At 35.3% G+C, this 21609-nt stretch overlaps 1 protein-coding gene across 3 annotated transcripts in view; it reads right to left on the bottom strand.

The window, feature by feature from the left end:
- Positions 1-2758: 2758 nt before the first annotated feature.
- Positions 2759-21609, bottom strand: part of fhip2b (FHF complex subunit HOOK interacting protein 2B) — a 58880-nt gene continuing 40029 nt past the window's right edge. For 2 of the 3 annotated variants that reach the window (XM_028803307.2, XM_051922132.1), the window contains 9 exons: positions 19835-19911; positions 17901-18093; positions 17638-17810; positions 17185-17322; positions 13979-14069; positions 13523-13666; positions 13254-13394; positions 9989-10089; positions 2759-3292 (listed from right to left, as the gene is read on the bottom strand). In XM_028803307.2, the coding sequence (XP_028659140.1) occupies positions 3190-3292; positions 9989-10089; positions 13254-13394; positions 13523-13666; positions 13979-14069; positions 17185-17322; positions 17638-17810; positions 17901-18093; positions 19835-19911 (1161 nt within the window). In that variant the 3' untranslated portion in view covers positions 2759-3189. The remainder of the gene's footprint in view (positions 3293-9988; positions 10090-13253; positions 13395-13522; positions 13667-13978; positions 14070-17184; positions 17323-17637; positions 17811-17900; positions 18094-19834; positions 19912-21609) is intronic. The other variant, XM_051922127.1, reaches the window with a different exon arrangement.

Below are 21609 nucleotides of genomic sequence, written 5' to 3'. Positions count from 1 at the left end.
TCATTACTCAAATGTACTTTAAAATTGATTGAGGGGAAATTAAAGTTGAAATTACTGATTCATAGTCTATTAAGCTATCGCATTAGAAGAAAAATAATAGTACAGTCCCTTCATAATCACTATGAATGGTGCTAATCTGACTCCGTAAGCCCAGTTTTATTTTTTATAAGTTAACAAATGTATATTGCCTTTTTACCTGTTTTGGATTTGAACAAAGCAATATATAAAAAATAATGTACTCATTATTGTCTTTGAAGGCTTAGTTTTATGCACTGCACAGCTTTATTTTCATTGCTTTGACTTGCTTGAATCCCTAAATTAAAGCAACAAATTGCCACAGACCAAAGTAATTGTTTCTGTTTCTAATTGACATCTTCTGCAGAAGTCTGGAATATCTAGTCACTTTCCTAATTGTTTGGATTTTCTAAATTTAGGCAAATGCAATAATTGGTCAGCAACAAGCATTAAGTACAAGAACACATCTCAAACTGTACAATTACAAATTATTCAGGTTAATGGAGGCTGTTCAACAACAGGAAGTCAACAACTGCAAATCTGCAGACAACCAAGAAAAAGGAAATAAGTTGATGTTTACAGCAAATCCAGAATCAGTAACCTGCTCAGAAGAAATGATTTAGTTTGAACCACTTGATAATTTAGTTACACATAAGAGGCCTAAGTATTTATGTATTCATTAGTCTCAAAACGTCACATACTGTACAGCTGGGTTGTTCAGTGAAAGTGTCAACTGGTGTTAAACAGGTTTATAATGCTATTACAGGGTCTTAAAAGATTTACTGTAAGGACTCCGCAATGTGTACACTGACCAAAAAATATCGATCTCCTCATAGTTTTTATGCCATGCTGGTTTTGGTTTTAACTACATAATTTTTCATTTGAAGTTCTGTTGAGTAATATAAAGTGCACTACAGTAATCCCTCCTCCATCGCGAGGATTGCGTTCCAGAGCCACCCGCGAAATAAGAAAATCCGCGAAGTAGAAACCATATGTTTATATGGTTATTTTTATATTGTCATGCTTGGGTCACAGATTTGCGCAGAAACACAGGAGGTTGTAGAGAGACAGGAACGTTATTCAAACACTGCAAACAAACATTTGTCTCTTTTTCAAAAGTTTAAACTGTGCTCCATGACAAGACAGAGATGACAGTTCAGTCTCACAATTAAAAGAATGCAAACATATCTTCCTCTTCAAAGGAGCGAACAAATCAATAGGGCTGTTTGGCTTTTAAGTATGCGAAGCACCGCGGCACAAAGCTGTTGAAGGCGGCAGCTCACACCCCCTCCGTCAGGAGCAGAGAGAGAGAGAAAGAGAGATAGAGAGAGACAGATAAAAAAATCAATACGTGCCCTTCGTGCTTTTAAGTATGCGAAGCGGTAGCTTCTCAGCCATCTGCCAATAGCGTCCCTTGTATGAAATCAACTGGGCAAACCAACTGAGGAAGCATGTACCAGAAATTAAAAGACCCATTGTCCTCAGAAACCCGCGAAGCAGCGAAAAATCCGCGATATATATTTAAATATGCTTACATATAAAATCCGCGATGGAGTGAAGCCGCGAAAGGCGAAGCACGATATAGCGAGGGATTACTATATAAAAAATCCATTAAATGTTTTCTACCTGCATTGCTGAAAACAAAAGCAAGATTTCCCTGTATGGTGACTTGGATCATTTTTAATTTAGAATTATTCAAATGAGGTACAAAGTAAAAGTGGCATTTCATTGGTAGCATACTGCAGTCACTTCCATTGTGAAGCCAACTTTTGTGAATTTGTTAGAATTACTTCAGATGACTTTCTAGGAGTACCAGCACTACTGTCTAGCTGCCTTAGTTTTCTTTTATTGCTTCCAGTGAAAGAGACCCATTTTGCATGATTAGAAGAAATCTGTAAAGCAATGCCCAAAGGCCTAACTGGCCTCATATTCTGTGAGCCATAAGCAGACTTGAAAGGCAATCACAAAATGCATAATAAAACATTTTCAGTATGCTAATGTGAAAGCAATGATAAAGTGCAGCATAACCTCACAAGGTAGCAGGGGGCCAGTGTATGTCCCAGAAGCAGTGGGCACAATACTTTAAATACTGTTTACTAATGTTAATATTTTTTCCTATTTAATTTTTTTCTAACTACATCCCATCTAATTGTTAATAGTACATATAGAAAATCATTTTCTTTCTTTAGGAAATATTCATTCTGTAATTAGCTGTATCTGTTAATAAATTCCAACCCAAAAGACTCTATCTTTTAAAAAATTTAATGGAGAAAAGTGTCAAATGCTTAAAATTATTTACATATCTTAAAAGGCAGTGAATGATTTGTTTGAAGGGATATTTGTATAGTACAATCATATTGGCATTGCTAAACATACACACATGACAAAAGAATTTAACTTTAGACAGTGTAAGTGTTAACACTGACAAGGAATTCAGTTACTGTGTGGAAACTCAAAGATGTAATCTGAAGTTTAGGGCCAGAAAAGTGAACTTGTGTGGATTCTCTGACAATACAAATCGACATCAATAGCATTTAAAATACCTGTTCTTTTGTCCGCATTATATTAAAGATTTAAAATCCCTATGATTACAAAGCCCATCACATATACAGTAGTACACCATTATTAATTTATAATACAGAATAAAAATATAAATAAAAAAATATTCTAAAATAGCAATCAAACATTGATACCTTACTATCAAGTTCTTCTAAAAACACCATATGTGTATAGTTCCACAAAATTGATTTGAAATATTTATATTATTCATGAATACACCACAGCCTTTGATGACAGATGATCATAAAGACAAAAAATGTATTTAAAACTCACTTTTTAAATTACAGCAGTTCAAGTCTCCTTTGGAAATAAAATAAGCCAGTAGAGTCACAAGTTAAAACACATTTACCAAAAAAAAAATGCATTTATTACATAAACTATAAAAAATAAAATATCCGCTAACTATAAATGCATTTCTCTTTGTGATTAAGAGGTGTCACAAATATCTTAGGTAGACATTTAAAAAAATCCACACAAGATTTTACCATTATACATTCTTGTTTTTTTTTTTTTTATATAATTGTTTATATTTTACAATCATACAAATCACAGAATTTACCTGAATAACAACAGAAAGCACATGAGTTCCTACAGCTCAGTTTACATTAAAGAACCTTATTGTTCTTTAGCAGAGTGTTTGACAAATGCAATTGCTGCCAGCTCTTTGCAGAACTCCTCAAGGATAGTAACGCCTTTCAGGAGAGTTATGTGTTCCAGCCTATGAAAACAATAGGGACACAAAAAGAACCCAATGAATTAAGAAAATGTCTTTTAGCAGTTGTGTAAAGCACCCACCCCACTTTTAGTGTCATTTAGTGACAAGAGTTCACTGACAAGATCTTAGCCAATCACAGTCAGTTGCGTAACTCTCCTGCAATCGCTAATTGCGTAGTTGAACATTCCCAGTGAGAGTATCAAGACTGTTCTACAACCTTAAATCCTTAAGTTGTAAGTGTGGGTTCTTATGTGTGTAAGAGCTAACATCCAAAAAGTGCTCAACTGGAAGAACAATGTGATCGTGAGTAGAAAAGTACTGTGGGTGTTCTGGACCTTGCAAGCAGTAGAGAGGGTCAAATAGTCGGATGTTTTGTGTTTGTTATATCATGAGAGAATTGAAAAAGAAAAATAAAAGGGCTGAGATTGTGGATAAACTCGCCATACCAGGAGAACCTTCATGCAGGCATAACTGCTGTCAGGCAGCATGCTAATTGGTCGGCAGCATGCCGTGTACTCATGATATATTGGAAATTTGAAGCAGTGCTGAAAGGTCTCTATGGATTGTAAGGGAATATCCTCAGTCCCTGATTCAGCACTGCTCTCATTCACAAAGGCTTGTCAGACTCCAGCAATTATATACAGTTTATATAGGTTTAATTTCTCTAAAATATCTTAGGAGCTTAACTTAAATTTAGCACTGCAAAACACCATTATACTAAAGTTTCTTTGTTCGGCAAAGGTTTTTTATAAGGTCTTATTATTAAACATTACTTCATCAACATACACTGTTCAGCCATAACAATAAAACCACCTGCCCAATGTTGTGTAGGTCCCACTCGTGCTGCCAAGACAACTTTGACCCATGAAGTCATGGGCACCACAAGACCTCTGCAAGTGTCCCATGGTATCTGACATCAAGATGTTAGCAGCAGATCTGTAAAGTAATGTAAGCTTTAAGTAATGTTTAGTAATGAAAGAATGGCATTACTGTGGCGAAGGTTCTGCTCTGGTATCCGGAAGGTTGCCGGTTCGAATCCCCATTACTGCGAAAGGAGATCCTGCTGTGCCCTTGAGCAAGACCCTTAACCTGCAATTGCTCCAGGGGTGCTGTACAATGGCTGTTCCTGCACTCTGACCACAAGGAGTATGTGAAAACTAAGAAATTCCTAATACAAGAAACTGTATAAGGTGAAATAAAGAAAGAAAAAAAAAAGGTTACAAAGGGGTCTCCATGGATCGAACTTGTTTTTCCATCACTGAGATCTGGGGAATTTGGATGTCAGATCAATACTTTGGATTCTCTGTCATGTTCCTGAACAGTTTTCACAGTGTGGCACAATGAATTATCCTGGTGAAAGAAGCCACTGCTTTCAGGGAATAATATGAAGGGGTGTACATGGTCTGCAGCAATTTTTAGGTAGGTGTTATGTGCCAAAATAACATCCATATGAATGCCCGGGCCCAACATAACATTATTCACAGAATCACACTGCCCTCTGCCAGCTTGCCTTCTTCCTCTAGCGCAGTGATTCTTAACCTTTTTTGAGTCACAGACCTTTTTAAGAATCTGATGAAAGCAAAGAAATATTCATATAAACACAACTTTACATGCAATGAATATAAAGTATTTTATTTATCGAGATTTGATACACAAAGTATTATTAAACTCTAATGTAAACAATCTAAAAAAAAATTCCTTTTTATGTAAAAAGTATTGGCCACGTATTATAATTATGAAATACAATCCTCTTGTGTAAATTAAAACAGATCTACTACTACTACGACGTTTTCTACTACCATTATGACTACTACTACATCTACTCTACATCAAAAGTACTGGGCTGTATAGTGAATATAAATGTTAATTTTTATCTGACACTCATGGACCCCCTGAAACCCATGGACCTCAGGCTAAGAACCCCAGCTCTAGCGTGTCTGCTGTCATCTCCTTCCCGGGAAAATGATGCACAGGTACCTAGCCATCCACATGATCTAAAAGAAAACATGGTTCATCAGACCAGGCCACTTTCTTGCACTGCTCCATGGTCCAGTTCTGGTGCTCAAGTATCCACTGTAGCCATCTTTTGGGCTAACAAGGATCAGCAGGGCACTCTAATTGCTCTGTGTCTACACCACATGCTGCCATACTGTACACAGTGTGCTCTAAATCTCTCTCATGGCCAGCATTAAGCTTCACAGCAATTGGTGCTACAGTACCTCTTCTTCAGGATCAAATCAGATGGGCTGGCCTTCATTCCCCATGCAGATCAATGAGCCTTTAGTCCCCATGACCGTAACACCAGTTCATCTGTTGTCCTTGCTTGAATCACTTTGGGTAGGTACTAACCACTGCATACTCAGAACAATCTACAAGACCTACCATTTTGGAGATGCTGTGACCCAGTCATCTACCCCTTATCAAAGTCACTCAGATCCTAACACTTGTCCTTTTTTTCCCTACTTCTAACACATAACCTTCAAGAACTAACTGTTCACTTGCTGCCTCATATGTCCCACCCCTTGTTAGGTGTCATTGTGATGAGATAATCAATCTTATTCATGTCACCCATCAGTGGTTTTAATGTTGTGACTGATCAGTGTACACTTAATAAGCACACAGAAATCAAGTAGGTCAATTCCAAATATATAACATAAACACAATCTAGGGGAACCATTTTAGGTGGTAAACTTTGGCACTTATTCAAGGACAAGAGCAGCACAGCTGCATCTTTAGAACAATAATAGCTTATTTAAGACAGTGAAAAGATCTTATGAGCCTAAGAGTCCATAATGCTAAAGTATTACAAAAAAGATCTCTCTTACAGGAGTCACAGCAGTAGAGTGTTGTACCGTGTTAGCCATAGATTGATACAGGAGAAAGTAGGGTGAAATGACACCTTTTATCGTCTAACTAGATTACAAATGCAAGCTTTCAAGGCAGCTAAGACCCCATCATCAGGCAAGGTGTAACAAAGAAACTGAAAAATACTCTAGCTTATATTGGGATAGCAAATTTATTCTTTTCTTTTATCTTAACCTTTTTGTTCAAATGTTAGCAAACTTAATAAACCTTAGATGAATTAAACCGGAAAGAAGAGAACAATGAACTAATAAAATGTAGAGATAAGATAACCATCACTAGAGAAAGGAGTCCTATAATTTGTCAACCCCTGCAATTCCTAGTTGGATAGTTGGACTTCCTCAAGGTGATGAGATTGCAGTCATTAAATTTAACACTCCTTCCAACTAGAAGTCATGTATAATGTGCTGTCAGCTTTACTTGTAACAACTTTACTACCCTGAAAAGTGCACAAAATAAACACAGAGAATCAAAGTATGTAAATTGTAATACAAAGTTTTGAAGGAAGAAAGCAGTGAACCTAGCAAAAACATTCACCTTTAATTAAAGAATATTAATGATAAATAAAATAGTGAAATTCAGTTTGACTTACAATGGATCAGAATATAAATACTGGGATTAAGACAAATCTTGTTACAACTGCTGACCAGCACTGCTCTTGCTTCAATTTGGAGATGGGAAAGAAAACAAAAAAAACACACACACACAAAGTGATGCACCTAAACTCATATAATTAATATACTGAATATTATACACTGGTATAGAATCTGGTTGCTACATCATCTAAAACAAAAAAATAATAAAAATCACATAAACATTATTGACTGTGTGCTTACTGAATATATATGATATGCCAGAAGCCTGCCTCTTTGTTTTGTTCAAGCAGAGACAAGTGTGTTATCAATTTGGCCCTTCATCAGTTGATATAAAAAAATAAATAAATAATAAGTATGCGTGTTTTAAGTAAACCTGTCTTTCTTACCAGCTTGTATAGCATAGGAAAAGGGGACACATACAGTAGTAACATCACAGGTTTGCACTATGACATAAAACAGTATGTTTTACCAAAAAAAAAAAACAAAACAAATATGGCTATAAAGTGGTAAACAGGGTGTTGTTCCAAATAAATACTGTTTGGCCATTATAGTGGTTTGTTATTTTAAACATCTATACAGGTGAGGAATGTTGTGGTGCTTAAGATAAAACTTTATATGTTAGAAACGATGAGTAGCAAGAGGAGACTCAATTACTTGCCAAAAGTCATGGGTAACTAAATGAAACAAACAGTTTATTGCTTCACAGAGTATCTCCGCATGCCTCGCTTAGACCCTACATCATGCATTGGCTCTGGGATGCCTTTACTGATTCTCTGCCCCAAATAAGAGGCTACTTCACGATTCTTAGGCATCGCTGACAATATTATCCACAATTTATTTCCTCTTCTCCCAGTCTTTACCTGGAAGTCTGTTGTCTGCTTTGCTATTTCAGTCACTCCCTTTAAATGAACTGATCTAAAATGTGTTTAATTCCTGCAGACTGCCTTTGTACTTTCACTGTCTTGCAATTAGTTAAAAGTAATTACTTAATTCAATACAAGGTCAAATTAAGACCTTCTGTATCCTGCATAAATTGAGTTAATACAGTCTGGACCACTCAGATCTCTGCTAAGCTCTCTGTAATGCACAAGTTATAAAGTACACTTATGCATGAATTCTTAAAAGTGTAAAGCATAAATAGATGCCACATTACGACCAGTACTGTAGCCAAAACAGGACTCTATGTAATGAGTAGTCAGGTTCCTGCATGACTCTGACTGGCATTGACAACATGACGCTGTGGCAGTAATACAGTAGGTATACTGCAAGGGAGTGGTAATAAGGAGCCAAGTAAATAAGATACTTTCAGGAGAACTGTAACTGAAAGGATTCTGTAAAACATACAAAAGCACAGGAAGGTTCTCCCCCTTATGAGAGTTGGTGGAAGGAGCCCTTAGTACTACCTTTGTACCAGTTACTGGGCCAGACAACCTGTCTGCTCTATTAAAAGAAACCAGGGGACTAGGATTGGAGAAAAACCTGAGGCCACTAGGGGGAGTGCCAGGAAGAGGTTTCTTGAAGCTCCAAAGGGTACTCCTAACATGATAGTGAGTCTCAGGGCATTCGCACTAGTTGATCCAGGGTTTGAGTCACTTCTGGTCAGTCAGTAATTCAGCTTGGACACAGGAGGGTAAGTATTGGTTGAAAGATATGGAATGCAATCAAAAGGAGTGTGCTTATTGTAGGTGGGTTCAGCAGTGCTCATGAGGTTCACTACAGTCCACAATGCATTTGCTCACAGCTTCCCATTATATGTTGGCAGTCTTGTGTCTCGAAGGAATCATAACAGCAGGTATCATACAGTAATGGATATAGTCAACATGTGCACAGTGGACAGAAGCAACTTAATGTACTACACCCTTATATTACCCGGTGACCAATTACACCTGGCATGGTTTGCAGTTTTAGTTAAGTCCATTACAATCTCTATTTAGTATGTTACAGTGATCTGTGAAGACAATCGTTTTTTGCATATGCTTTGGCAGTATAGCAATAAGTGTTTAATATGTTGCTTTTTTTCTATGAACAAATACATGTTTAGCACAGATGCTTCTAGAAACACCCATGGAAATCAAATAGGTGATAGGGGCTTTTAAAGTTACAAGAGATGATAAACAGGGTACTTTTAACAACATCAATAAATACATGTATGTGAATTTTAAAATGAGTCTTTGCCAAATTGTTCAGTTCTGGAATAAAGAAGTCAGAAGCCCTGGAGAAAAGCTGAAAACTTGCCAATGGATGGAAAATGAACACCACCAGCTGAAGAAAACTCATAACAAACTTTACAAGCTTGGCCTATCTTTTTCATAGGATTTCATTTTCAGTTATTATAAGGAGAAAGAGATGCTATTGTGTCTGTATTCACCTAGATTAATATGCATAAATAAGTGAATTTCCAGGAAGCAAGTGTCATGCTGAATACCCTTCCACATTACTACAATTTCATTTCAAAATGCAGACATCAGTCTCCATTTGCACCTTTTGTACCCACTGTCCCAGAAAATGGAGAATTTTTTCAAAAATACACTTTATTTGCACCCTGATTGCTTGTGCTTATTATTTAGCACTTCCCTGAATGGATCCTTCTAATTACATAGTCTAATTCCTGACTGCACACCCTTCATGGAAGAAAACCATATATCAACAAAGCTGGCAGAGAAAGGTTACGTTTAATGGTGCTTGTTGTGTTGCTTACCTGATGCATCTAAATTGCATTTTATACAGTTTGAATGCTGCATACATGTGGGAAAGGCAAATAATTTACCAGTCACTACTGTTTTGCAATAAATGCCTTGGCCAACAAGATTATGACCCTTTTAAGGATTTTTCTGCCCATCTGCAACATGCCCAATGTAGGCGAACGTCCAGTCATTTTAGTGTGGACGGAGATACTTTCATAAATGACCTGAAAGCATTAGAATGGATGGAGCTTGTTTTGGTTTAAACACCGTTTTTAAATGAAAACATAGTAGTGTGGACATAGCCACAGAATGGCACCTAGCATTTTTATAACAAAGCTGAATTGTACAAAATACACAAAATAAAAAAATAAATAAATAAATAAAAAAATCACAAAAACACATTTTGAGGTGGAAAATTACAAGGGCATGTGCCTAATTCTTTAAAACAAAAGACAAAGATTCAACAATCAAATAATGTGGAATGTACTATGACTCGGTTTATGAAAAAAGATTTTTTTTTATTAATTTTCACACTATTTTTCACATTTGATACTCACATTGTTTCTGGCTCCAACCCCATCAGCTGTTTGCGAACAAGCACCAGCTTTTCTGAAAAGCTAGGAATATTCTGAATCCTCTGCATGAGCTCTCCAATGACCTGCAAGTCCAAGTATGCAAAAATAACTGACACAAAAATGTTAAAACAAAAACTGTTTATTAATCTAAAATAAACCAAAACAATTCTAACTTTAACACAATCCAATTATTGTCTCTAAAAACATTCCCAAACTATGCAAAAAAAACTGTAAGAATGTATGCAGGACATACTGTACTTCATAAACAAATGCCCACTAACTGTTTCCACTCCATTTTCAAAGGCTATACCTCCCAGCTAGAAAACATATCATTTTGTTTATAATTAATCAAACATAATGCAAGTTTGCAATTTATAGATGTGCAACATTTTCCCACAATGTTTCAACATGCTCCATTACATTATTCATTTTTTCCCCCACTCATGGTGCCTCTACAAATCACAAAGTGCTTATGATAGCATTGTGTGGATCTTGTTGCACTCAGCTGGTGTCCCCACAGTGCAATTCTATTATGACGTGTATTTAAACAACAGATGTACAAACATTTTTGTATAATGCCCAGAATTGTTAACGTAAGTTCAAATATATTCAAATATTTACTTATTTTTAATTGGACCATTCAAATCTTATTTTTTAGCTAATGTTTTTCACATGTCAGGGTGGAAGAGATACACTGATAGTATAAAAATATGTTAATCTCCATCCATCCATCCATTTTCCAACCCGCTGAATCCGAACACAGGGTCACGGGGGTCTGCTGGAGCCAATTCCAGCCAACACAGGGCGCAAGGCAGGAACCAATCCCGGGCAGGGCGCCAACACACCGCAGTTAATCTCCACCATACCAAAAATTTCTGGAGACCTAACAAAGACTGGAGTGATTTGCTGACAAATGTAAAAGATACCCTATATATCTTAGCCTTTACAATGAGACTGAAGATCGATTTTATAAAAGATAGCCTACACTTGATTCTGCTGCTACTGTGGTAGTCCAAGATACAGTATTTTCTTGTTTGTTGAGTTTTATATACAATATATGCTTAAACTTTAGTTTGGGAAGGAAACTTATATAGAAATACAGTATCTGAAAACTGGTGGTAAATACATCCACTGCGTAAATTAAATTTAGTTTGTTTAATGTTGTATATACTAGTTTCATGGACTCTCCGAAAGCAGTAGATGCTCCGTTCTATGACTTGTATCTGAATTTGACCTGCTCCTAACATTAACATGTCACTACCATAGTAATTAGAAAGAGTTCATCATGTGTTTTTAGAATAACTGCAGACCTGTGTTTAGCCAACTTGCATGTTTTAAACGTGTTCTTAATCATATGGGTTACAATCTTAATTCCAAAGGCCAAAAACAAAAATAATGTGACAGTAAATAATCACAATTTAAGTTTAAATGACACTAGATGAAAAAGGCATAATACTTCAAAATGAATGCAACATCATGCAAATGACAATAACATTAACACAGAACTATTTCTCATCTTGACTTTAAGAGGTGTCTATGAATATGTCTAAGTATGTTTGTGTTAAATTAGTTGTTGGTGGGCTGCCGTTTAAAGATTTGTAGTATTTGTATGACATTTACTACATTCAATTCCATGCATCAAACATTGTTAAAAAAAATAAAATAAAAAAAAAACAAAACTTTTTTACTATAACACTGTTCGCTTAATTTGTGCGGTATTACAGTAGTACTAGGGTGTTGTACCGTGTTAGCCATTATGAATGTAGAGAAAAGCCAAGCAAAATGACACCTTTTATTGGCTAACTAGAAAGATTACAATATGCAAGCTTTCGAGGCAACTCAGATTACATCTTGCCTGAAGAAGGGGCCTGAGTTGCCTCGAAAGCTTGCATATTGTAATCTTTCTAGTTAGCCAATAAAAGGTGTCATTTTGCTTGGCTTTTCTCTGCGGTATTACAGAAATATAAGCATCTGATAAAGCTGACCAGGTGACATTTTGAGAAGTATGCAAAATTATCTTATGGGGAATATCACTTACACCACAACAAATTTCAGTTGACAGCTTTGAGATCTTTATGGTATGTGGGTTAAACTGACACATTAAGCATACTAAGGATCAAAATGGTTCACACTGGTAAAGTGTGCTCTGCAGCATTTTCCTTTATTTGAATGAAATAAGTAATTTATTTACATATTTAAAGACATTTTCAACACTAGCATTAGGAAATAAAAGAACTTTTACATTAAACAAGAACAGCATACAGAAAGAGATTAAATTATTGGTGAAAAAATTGTTTTAAACAGAAAATTAACTGAAGTATCTACTGTATGTATTATATTTGGTATGATGCAAGCTACACTGGGACATTTTCTATCTGACGTTTTCAATTATCTTGTTACAAGACTATTAAACTAGTCATACTATAAAGTATTCCACATGTAACCAGTCCCATCAAATTTTACCATGAGCAGCTTTGTTTATAATGTCTCTCTATCTCCTTAGTAATTTTCTGCTGCCAGCCCAAGGAACTGCTTCAATCACTTCAGAAAAAAAAAGTTGACAATTATGCTTGAATATTCTAGATTGCAGCAGTCACAGTACTTTTAAAATGATATTACTAAAAAATAAACTTTTTGTGCTGAAAACTAACAGTATAAAAACAGATTTTTTTGTACAGAGAGGACATGCCATTCATGGAGCTGGGGCACAATAACTGGTTCCTTTATTAACCAAGTTATGGTTTAATAAAGAAAATCATGGATAATGAAGTCCTAAAAGAGAATGCTGAAATAGTAAAGCTAGGTTGATATTCTTTTACTTTCTCTGGCATTACTTTTGGAATGTACATTTTCTTAGTAGAAGCAAATACCACTCTACACATATTTAGTTGTGAAATGCTATGATTATTAAAATGACAAAGAATGTAAACCTGTTAAGAACTTAAGTGTATTATTAGAATGCTTATGTTTCAATAAATGTTTACTTATAAAATGAAATTTTTAAAAAAATACTTTAAGGAATCTATAAAAAAAATCCTTAACCCTGTATAACAGATGAGAAGTCTATGGTACAAATTAAACACAGGGCTCTGTTGCAAGGTTGCAAACAGTATGAATTTCTTTATTATTTTCAACTAAACATGTCACTCGTAATGTAATACCAACCAGATTTCAGCTGATTTTTTTTCCTGTATAAGATGGACATTATGGACAAGATTGTACTAATTATTATTATCACCATACATACCCTTACTAGTACTGAGAAGAGAGATGTGGCTCCTGGTCTAAGATTGATATATGGATCAAGGAGATATTCATGCAAGTGAGGATGTGGGAATACAGCAAGTTTTGAAAGGACAGAAGTCATCTGCAAGTTCAGTTCATAAGGCTGCATTGAAAAGAGTGAAAGACATCACCTGCATCAGATGTGAAAATGACATACTGCCTGGCATGTTTTTGGAATTTCAGATAATCGTAATTTTTTCATAGGAAAATGCAAAAATGATACTTTGATACCTGGTCCAAAATCTGAGATAGTCTGTTGAACATAACTTTTAGGAAATGGCCTTCATAGAACTCTCTGTCAGGGTGACATAATTCTAGTGGCTTTAGCAATAGTGGCCAACCCCAAGGAAGTGAACAGGCAGAGCAGGCTTGAAACTAAAAAGAAAACATTACCTTAAAAATAACTTTCCAAGACACAACTAAATAAATAAACAGACAAAACAATTAACTCAAATTAGTAAACAGAAGACAATAGTACAATGGAAAAAAATCTTAAATTTGACAGCAAAATTTTAAACATGACCGACTGACAACTATAATGTCAAAAAAAAAAAAAAAATCAGGTAAACAATTTCAACATGCTTCAGGCAATCTTTAATTCCTTTTCAGGACAATACAGGAAATGCAAGTTTTCATAACATAACATATATATTTTCAATACATAAAGGGAAAGTGTTACAGACCTACCAATGATTTAGCATCATGAATGTATGATTCAAATTCTGCTTCCTGTAAATGATGAGAGGTTCTAGCTTCTTGAGGCACAAGGCACAGAAAACTGGAAAATCAAAAGATCAACATAAAAAGATTTCAGTGGTCAAGGGTGTTAATAAGAAACAAGAGTATTGTGATGTACTTCCCAGCTGGCAAATGAGAGGCCAAGCAGATAGGTACAGGGCAGAGCAAGATACGGAGATAAAAATAGGCCACTGCTTAATTAAGCTGTCATGACAGTATGGAAATTTTGCTTCAACAATGGGACAGTAATATTTGCAATTGCCACTGGTACCTTAGAAGTAATTCATCTCATGGCACAAAAGACAAACTGATGAATTGTGCAAGAGGCAGAGGTCTAGGATACCTGACAGTCAACCAGTCTATTAAGTGGAAGCAAACAGTCTGCAGCTAAATCCAGAAAGACAGAAGACTACTGCTTTTGCTGAAATTTTTCTGATGTGTAAATCCTTTTTACATTTACCTCTTTTATATTATTGTGAATAAACACAATATTTTAATTTATTTTAGGATAATAATGGCTTTAATTTGGGTGTGGGAAATGTTATGAGGTTTTCTATTGAATTGTTTTATCAAATATGGAGTATAATAAGTTTACTTTAATTGATACTGAGGTGTAGTAGTAAAACTCTTTTGATGAACAGTCTAAAAACAATAAAAAATGTTATTTTCTATACATCAGAAGCGTGTGCTGCTGCATCAGTATGCACTTAAAAGAGTAGTGACTGCCATAGGAAATTAAGCAAAAGACTACTCTGCTTACTCAACTACATCAGTGGGAATAAAGGTGAAACTTGGTTAATTTAGAATAGTAAAGAAGTAAAGAATGAAGCAAGGAAAAAAAAAAAAACAACAACAAATGCCTGCTCTGATCCAGTAGCGAATATAGCAGTGATGCCGCGCTACTCCAAAGCTTTGAGATCCAAAGTAGGCAAAAAAGAACAAGAAAAGAGATTTTCACACTTTTTCTTTGATTGGGTTATTTTTGGGTATAGTTTTCAGTTTCTTATTCATATACAACTTTTTCACTTTCTTATTCATTTGCACATTCTGCTTCACTGATATAAGACTTTTTCTTATATACAGTATGCATCATTTTTGTGATAAGTGTTATACAAATTACAATATACCCTGCCTTACATTTAAATTTTTAAATTTTCAGTATTGTTTTTAATGATTAAACCAAAGGGTAATATATAGTACAAACTTAAAGTGCCTAAATAAACACTTCCTTTGTAAATCACAGTGTGAACATTGTTTAAAAAGTGTCACACTCTGAATTCATTTCCAGTTTATTTTTTACAGTGCTCTGAATGAACTTGAAAGGTGAGAAAAAGAATTCTGAAATTCTTTATTAATGTAACCATCTTAAGGTGCAAACATAGTTTAAAAACTGCTCTTAGAATTAACATTCTCACCATCACTTCAACAAAACTGCAATTTCATTCAGTTCTAACTAAGAGGTGTTAAAACATGGTTAAAAATTAGTTTACAGTTGGTCTGTGCCATTATGTGCATTGCATATGTAAAGTAAAATGCCAGGGGGACATGCATACTTACAAAAAGTGGCTCAGAATGTGCGTAAGCAGCTTTCCATGCAAATGTCAGGATTTATAAAAATAAAAAATTGACAGGAGAATGTGCAAATATTTACAGCAACTCTGACCCATCCATGTCCAGCATTTCAGAGAAAATGGGAAATGATGACACCCTCAATAAAGTAGGTAAACACAGCCAAAGGCAGCTAAATGAGGACTCACATGCATAATAAATCATATCAATGAGCCGTTATTAGAATGTGTATTGATGTGACAAGCATATTACACCTTAAACGTTATAAATATGATGTACAAACTGTATAGTAGTTCCCTTTAAAGAGGGCTGATTCTGCATATTTGCACTGAAGAACTTTTTTTGTGTTTTCATCAGTTTACACAGACCACCATAGTGGATATGCATTGGTATCTGGAAGGTTGCCAGTTCAAATCCCATTACTGCCAGAAAGGATCCTACTCCACTGGGTCCTTGAGCAAGGCCCTTAACCTGAAAATTGCTCCAGTGGCAGACCCTGCATTTTAACCTCAAAACGGTCATGCAAATAGACAGATTCCCCCTGAGGATTAATGAAGTACCTCAAATAAAAAAAATATCTCAGCCAAGCACCATGCCTTCAGACTCCAAAACATGAACCTATGAGGCGCTACATGCAGTATGGTGTGGGTACACATAAATAACATGTTTTTGCTGATATAAAAAGGCAATTCACAGCAGTGTTCAGTTTTTCTAATGTAATCGGAGCACTTAACTGCACTCAAATAGTAATAAGGGCACTTCGTGAGAATACAGCTGCTTTTGTTAACCATAAGCACTTACATTCCACTAATGCACAAGTCATCTGTGATGGCAAGAAAATACTGACAAACATTGTGGCTTTGGCAGATGACCTGATGATGGTGCTGTACATGGTGACCTGCTTGTGGAAAGGTAAACTGGCTGAACTATCAGTTTTTCATACCGCATATACTACTCACTGTAACAGCAATCACATCATTACACGTGCCAGTTGGTAATGGGTACAAGCTCAGATGCTGGTGTCGTACGCCTATTCAAACCCCAACACACAGATCAGAGGCACTACAATGCCTCACGTGCTCTTGGTGCACTTGGCTATAGATTGCAGCACGATGTGTCAGAGAAAGGCTGCTCTACCCGCCAATGAAGGTCGGCAGCTACCTGAATGCATATGTATGAAGTTGATTAGCATAGTCCATGTATGGTTGTTTCAGGCATGTTCACATACATACATTTGCCAGATAATTGTGATTTATAAAGGAAAATTACCTAATGGTCATACAACAGGTTTTATAAATTAGATTTTTTTTTTTGCCGTTATGTATTTTCCAATTTTCTTGGCGTAAGCATATTTTCATGCTCAAATCCATGTACAGCTTTATAAATGGGTCTCCAGAAGAGTAACTGCTAATCAAACTAGCAAGCATATTAATGTTTATTTCTGACAGTGGCCTAAATCTCTAAACTAAGTAATTTCTTAATAATGTTGCAAAAACAAACACTATACCAAACTCAAGTGTTTCTAATTTAATTCACATGCTTGCTGTATCTTTATGATGAAAGTCCGGTGGATATTTGCTTCTTACCTGTTTACAATGTCCTTTACTGGCACATGGCCTACAGAACTTTCTGGCTTTTGTTTTGGAAAGGAAGGCAGCACCGGGTGTGACACAAATTCATTTGAAGGGTACATGTCTGTGAAAAAAGGATCCTCCTCAAGCTCTCTGTAAACAAAATAATAGAAAAAAGAAAGGAAATTTCCAGAAGCAGCAACTTCAATAGTCAAGGTTGACTTATACATGATAGTACAAAATTTATATAACACAGCCCTTTCAGTGTGTGCAACCTGGCCAACTCTTAGTCACACACTACTGGCTTTCATAGTGTCCAAACAAATACTACATGAACAGCTCCCAATTTGTTGCTACTATCGTAAAGTATTTAATATTAATTATTCCATTCTACAATAGAAAAATTATGTTTCTTGACACAAGGTAAACTAATTTATCCAAATACATCTTTGTTTGTCTGGGACCTACTCAGTATCTTCCATTTGTTCAGCATCCAGAACATGTTTATCCTCTTGTCCCCAAGTGCTACTGCGTGCCATATATCCTCGATCCTGCAGGTTCCTCAACACAAGGTTATGCACAATGTCTTTATGAGGCTTCTGTAGTAGCTCTTCAAATAATTTCATAGTAGCAAGACTAATCTGAAAGAAACAGCAATGTAAGAAACATGTCTACAGGGAAAAAAAAAACTGTTACATTATGCACTGACATTCAGCACTGATGACGCTCACCTCATCAGATATATGATCACAATGTTCTATTAGGCGAGTCCTCAAAGCATGGTCTTCTATAACCCCAGGAAGTTCTGGCTCTTTCTGGTTTCCTAATAAGAACAGCACAGTTTCTTCAAGCATTGCAGCTGATGATATCTGACGCAAAAATAAAAGTAAAAAAATGGTGGCAATCAGCATTCCTGCTTCAGACCTAGAAGGAAAAGGCCACATTTTTAGATATTATAAATGTTTTTAACAGGGCAAAGAAAAAAGGATGCTCCACAGGAAAAACATTATTTCCACTTAAAATACACATTATGTTTGAAAATACAGTTATTTAAAAAATGGTACTGATATTTCCTCTGCATCTTGCTATCTTACTGACTTGCCTTAATACTCTAATAAAATAAGTGTGACAAATAAATAATGTAAGATAACTGATGAATAACTGTTCTAGATGAAGTGCTCTCTGAGGGACTGGAGGTCCCAGCCAGTCAGCTTAGCCTTGCACCCTCGCTCTTTATGCACTGAAATTTCTCCAGATTATATTATGCACTATGGAGGGTGAAATACCCAAATTCCTTCTGATATGTCTTAGAAAATCATTCAGAAGTTTAAAAATAATGTTTCTCACACACGTGTGAGATAATTGGCGAGTCTTCACCCATCATTGCTCCTAAAGGATTAGGCCTTTTCTGGATACAGTTTTTACCCAAAGCACGATTACAATCACCTGTTGAACATCATCTGTTTCTACCCGCATTGTTGTCTTCTTTTATTACCTCATTCTTAGCCCTACATTTTCCCATACTAACTTTTTTTTGGAATGTGTTGCAAGCCCTCAATTGCATGAATGGTAGTACATTATATTTACGAAGTTGACCAGCCTAAACATTAATTATCTTGTCTTTATACTGTTTTTGAAAGATTAAAGTGAACTTTGAAATCACAGCTTTCTGGTGTTTTTGCAATTTGGAGATGTATATGTGACTGTGTACATGTATGTATGCATGCATTAAGAGATGAAAATGATAGCCACTGCTGCAGACCAAAATGTAGTGCGGTATGAGAAATGTTGAAGGTAGCTAAAGAGGGCAAAACATTAGTAGACCTTATCAGTTACACTGTAAAAACAGAGCACTGGTAAACAGAAGAAAGTGTGATCATTTAAGTGTAGAAATAATACAGGAACTATTAGATTGAAGGTGTCATTTTAAAACATTTGGAGCAGGCAAGAAAGCAGAGAGATTATGAAAGAAAACAATTGAAAAACAAATCATATTTGATGATGAAATGCTGTTTGATTGCATGCTACAGGAAAGTAACAAACAGAAGAAAACAAATAAATCATTATATACACAGTAAGGTAAAATACATTCATTAGTCTAACAATGTACTCCTGAGCAGGTAGGTGAGACTATTAAGTGATATTAAAAAAACATATTATACATCACAAAACAAAAAGAAACAAACCACTGAGCATACCTAAACACAGTGTTTTGGACAAAAGATAGGGGGTTAGTGAAGATGTTTAAATAAATTTAAATACCTGTACTGAACTCTGAATCTGTGCTCAGCTAACTGTTTATGACAGTGATTGACGTCTGACAAAATGTAGATGAGTGATTATAAAGGGAACTTTTGTATGCCTATGCTTGTATATTGATGGTGATCAGCAAAGAAGATGGTACTGAAATGTATGGAAGTGTAAGGGACATTTCTGACTTTGAAGTTGGCTTTAAAGGGTTGAATGCCTTTAAAATTTAAACCTTAGCCCAATATGTATTGGGCTATGGAATGAGAAAAACAGCAGACACTCCTTTGTTTATTATTAACAAGCGAATGAGGCAATTTACCATGCAGTATTTCAGCTTTGTTGGTCATACATAGGCAAACATTGAGAGTACTAGTTAAGAAAAAAAAAATCACTTTAAATTAGTGGAAACACTTACATCTGAAAAAGTTGTGGCTGCAGATGTTTAATAAGCCAGTTCTGGTGAATGACTTTAGCCAAAGTTAATCCCATCACCTAAGAAAAAAAAGACAATGAAACTGAAAAATAATTGTAATTGAAGCACATTTGAATTACTATCAAATTCCTTTGAAACTATTTTCTTAATGTTCACCAATATCACAAGCAATTCTAGTGGTGGTATGAGCATACAGTAGGTTATGTAAACTTTACCAAAATTACTTAATTTTTAATAATTTGCAAACCTTTCTGAAAATGTATTTTCATTTTGAGATTATGGGTTATTGAGCGATTACTTAATTTTTAATAATTTGCAAACCTTTCTGAAAATGTATTTTTATTTTGAGATTATGGGTTATTGAGTGTGGACTGAACAGGAAAAAATATTTCAGTTTATACATTTAACATAGAGAAAAGTCAAGCAAAATGACACCTTTTATTGGCTAACTAAAAAGATTACAATATGTAAGTTTTCGAGGCAACTATTGTAATCTTTTTAGTTAGCCAATAAAAGGTATCATTTTGCTTGACTTTTCTCTACATTCATAATGGCTAACACGGTACAACACCCTAGTAATACATTTCACATGAAATCAACAACACAAAGGGTGCAGAAAATAAAAGGGTCAGAATTGTTTCTGAATTCACTGTGCATGCATACATACATACATACAGTGTGCTCCATGTTTGTAACAAAGACACATTTTCCGTTGATCTACCCCTCTGCTCCACAGTTTAAAATTGTATGCAAATACCCTTAAAGTCTGCAATGTGCACTTTAATCCTGTCTGAATTGTTTGATTTGTATTTTAAACTGTGGAGCAGAAGGGTAAATCAAGGAAAAATGTCTTTGTTCCAAACATTATGGAGAGCAATGTATACATATACATACATATAATTAATACATACACACATAATACACATATATACACACATACATATCCAAAACACCTCTTTAACGGTGATACATTGTGAAACAAGTAACCGGTGTTTTTTTCTTCTCCTCTTTGCTCGAGAAGCTGTTGGCTTGCTGCTGCTGCTGCGCTTTGACTGTTTAAAAGCCTGTACAGCACCCGAATATTCAATCTCTCTTTTTGCTGTTCCGTCCCCCAAGTAATATTTTCCAAACCCATTCCCCGCTGCCAGCGGCTGCTTCTCCGAAACCCCTCTTAAACGGTGATACAACGGGAAACAAGTAACAAGTGTTTTTTTCACCTCCTCTTTGCTCGAGAAGTTGTTGGCTTGCTGCTGCTACGTGACCTGCATTTTGTGCATTATTTCCCAGAGTAATATTTTCAGTTTATTGACGCTAATACGACCTTTACTCTCATTTTTTGAGACTTTCGAATTTTCCTACTTCCATTATCTGGCTCTGCATGTGTATCACTGGACTTGCGTCTGAAGGTTGTAAGTATGTATCTCTGTCTCTCTTCAAAAAATCACGTCTTGTTACAAGTTTTTTAAAAAATAGAGAGCTATACATATATACACATATATATACACATATATATGTGTGTGTGTGTGTGTATGTATATATATATATATATATATATATATATATATATATATATATATATATATATATATATATATATATACACAGTCATATGAAAAAGTTTGGGAACCCCTCTCAGCCTGCATAATAATTTACTCTACTTTCAACAAAAAAGATAACAGTGGTATGTCTTTCATTTCCTAGGAACATCTGAGTACTGGGGTGTTTTCCGAATAAAGATTTTTAGTTTAACAGTATTT

Source organism: Erpetoichthys calabaricus, chromosome 1, assembly GCF_900747795.2.
Source record: "Erpetoichthys calabaricus chromosome 1, fErpCal1.3, whole genome shotgun sequence".
In the NCBI taxonomy this organism is placed as follows: domain Eukaryota; kingdom Metazoa; phylum Chordata; class Cladistia; order Polypteriformes; family Polypteridae; genus Erpetoichthys; species Erpetoichthys calabaricus.
Note: the sequence above shows the minus strand (reverse complement) of the source record. Positions and strands in the feature narration are given on the sequence as shown.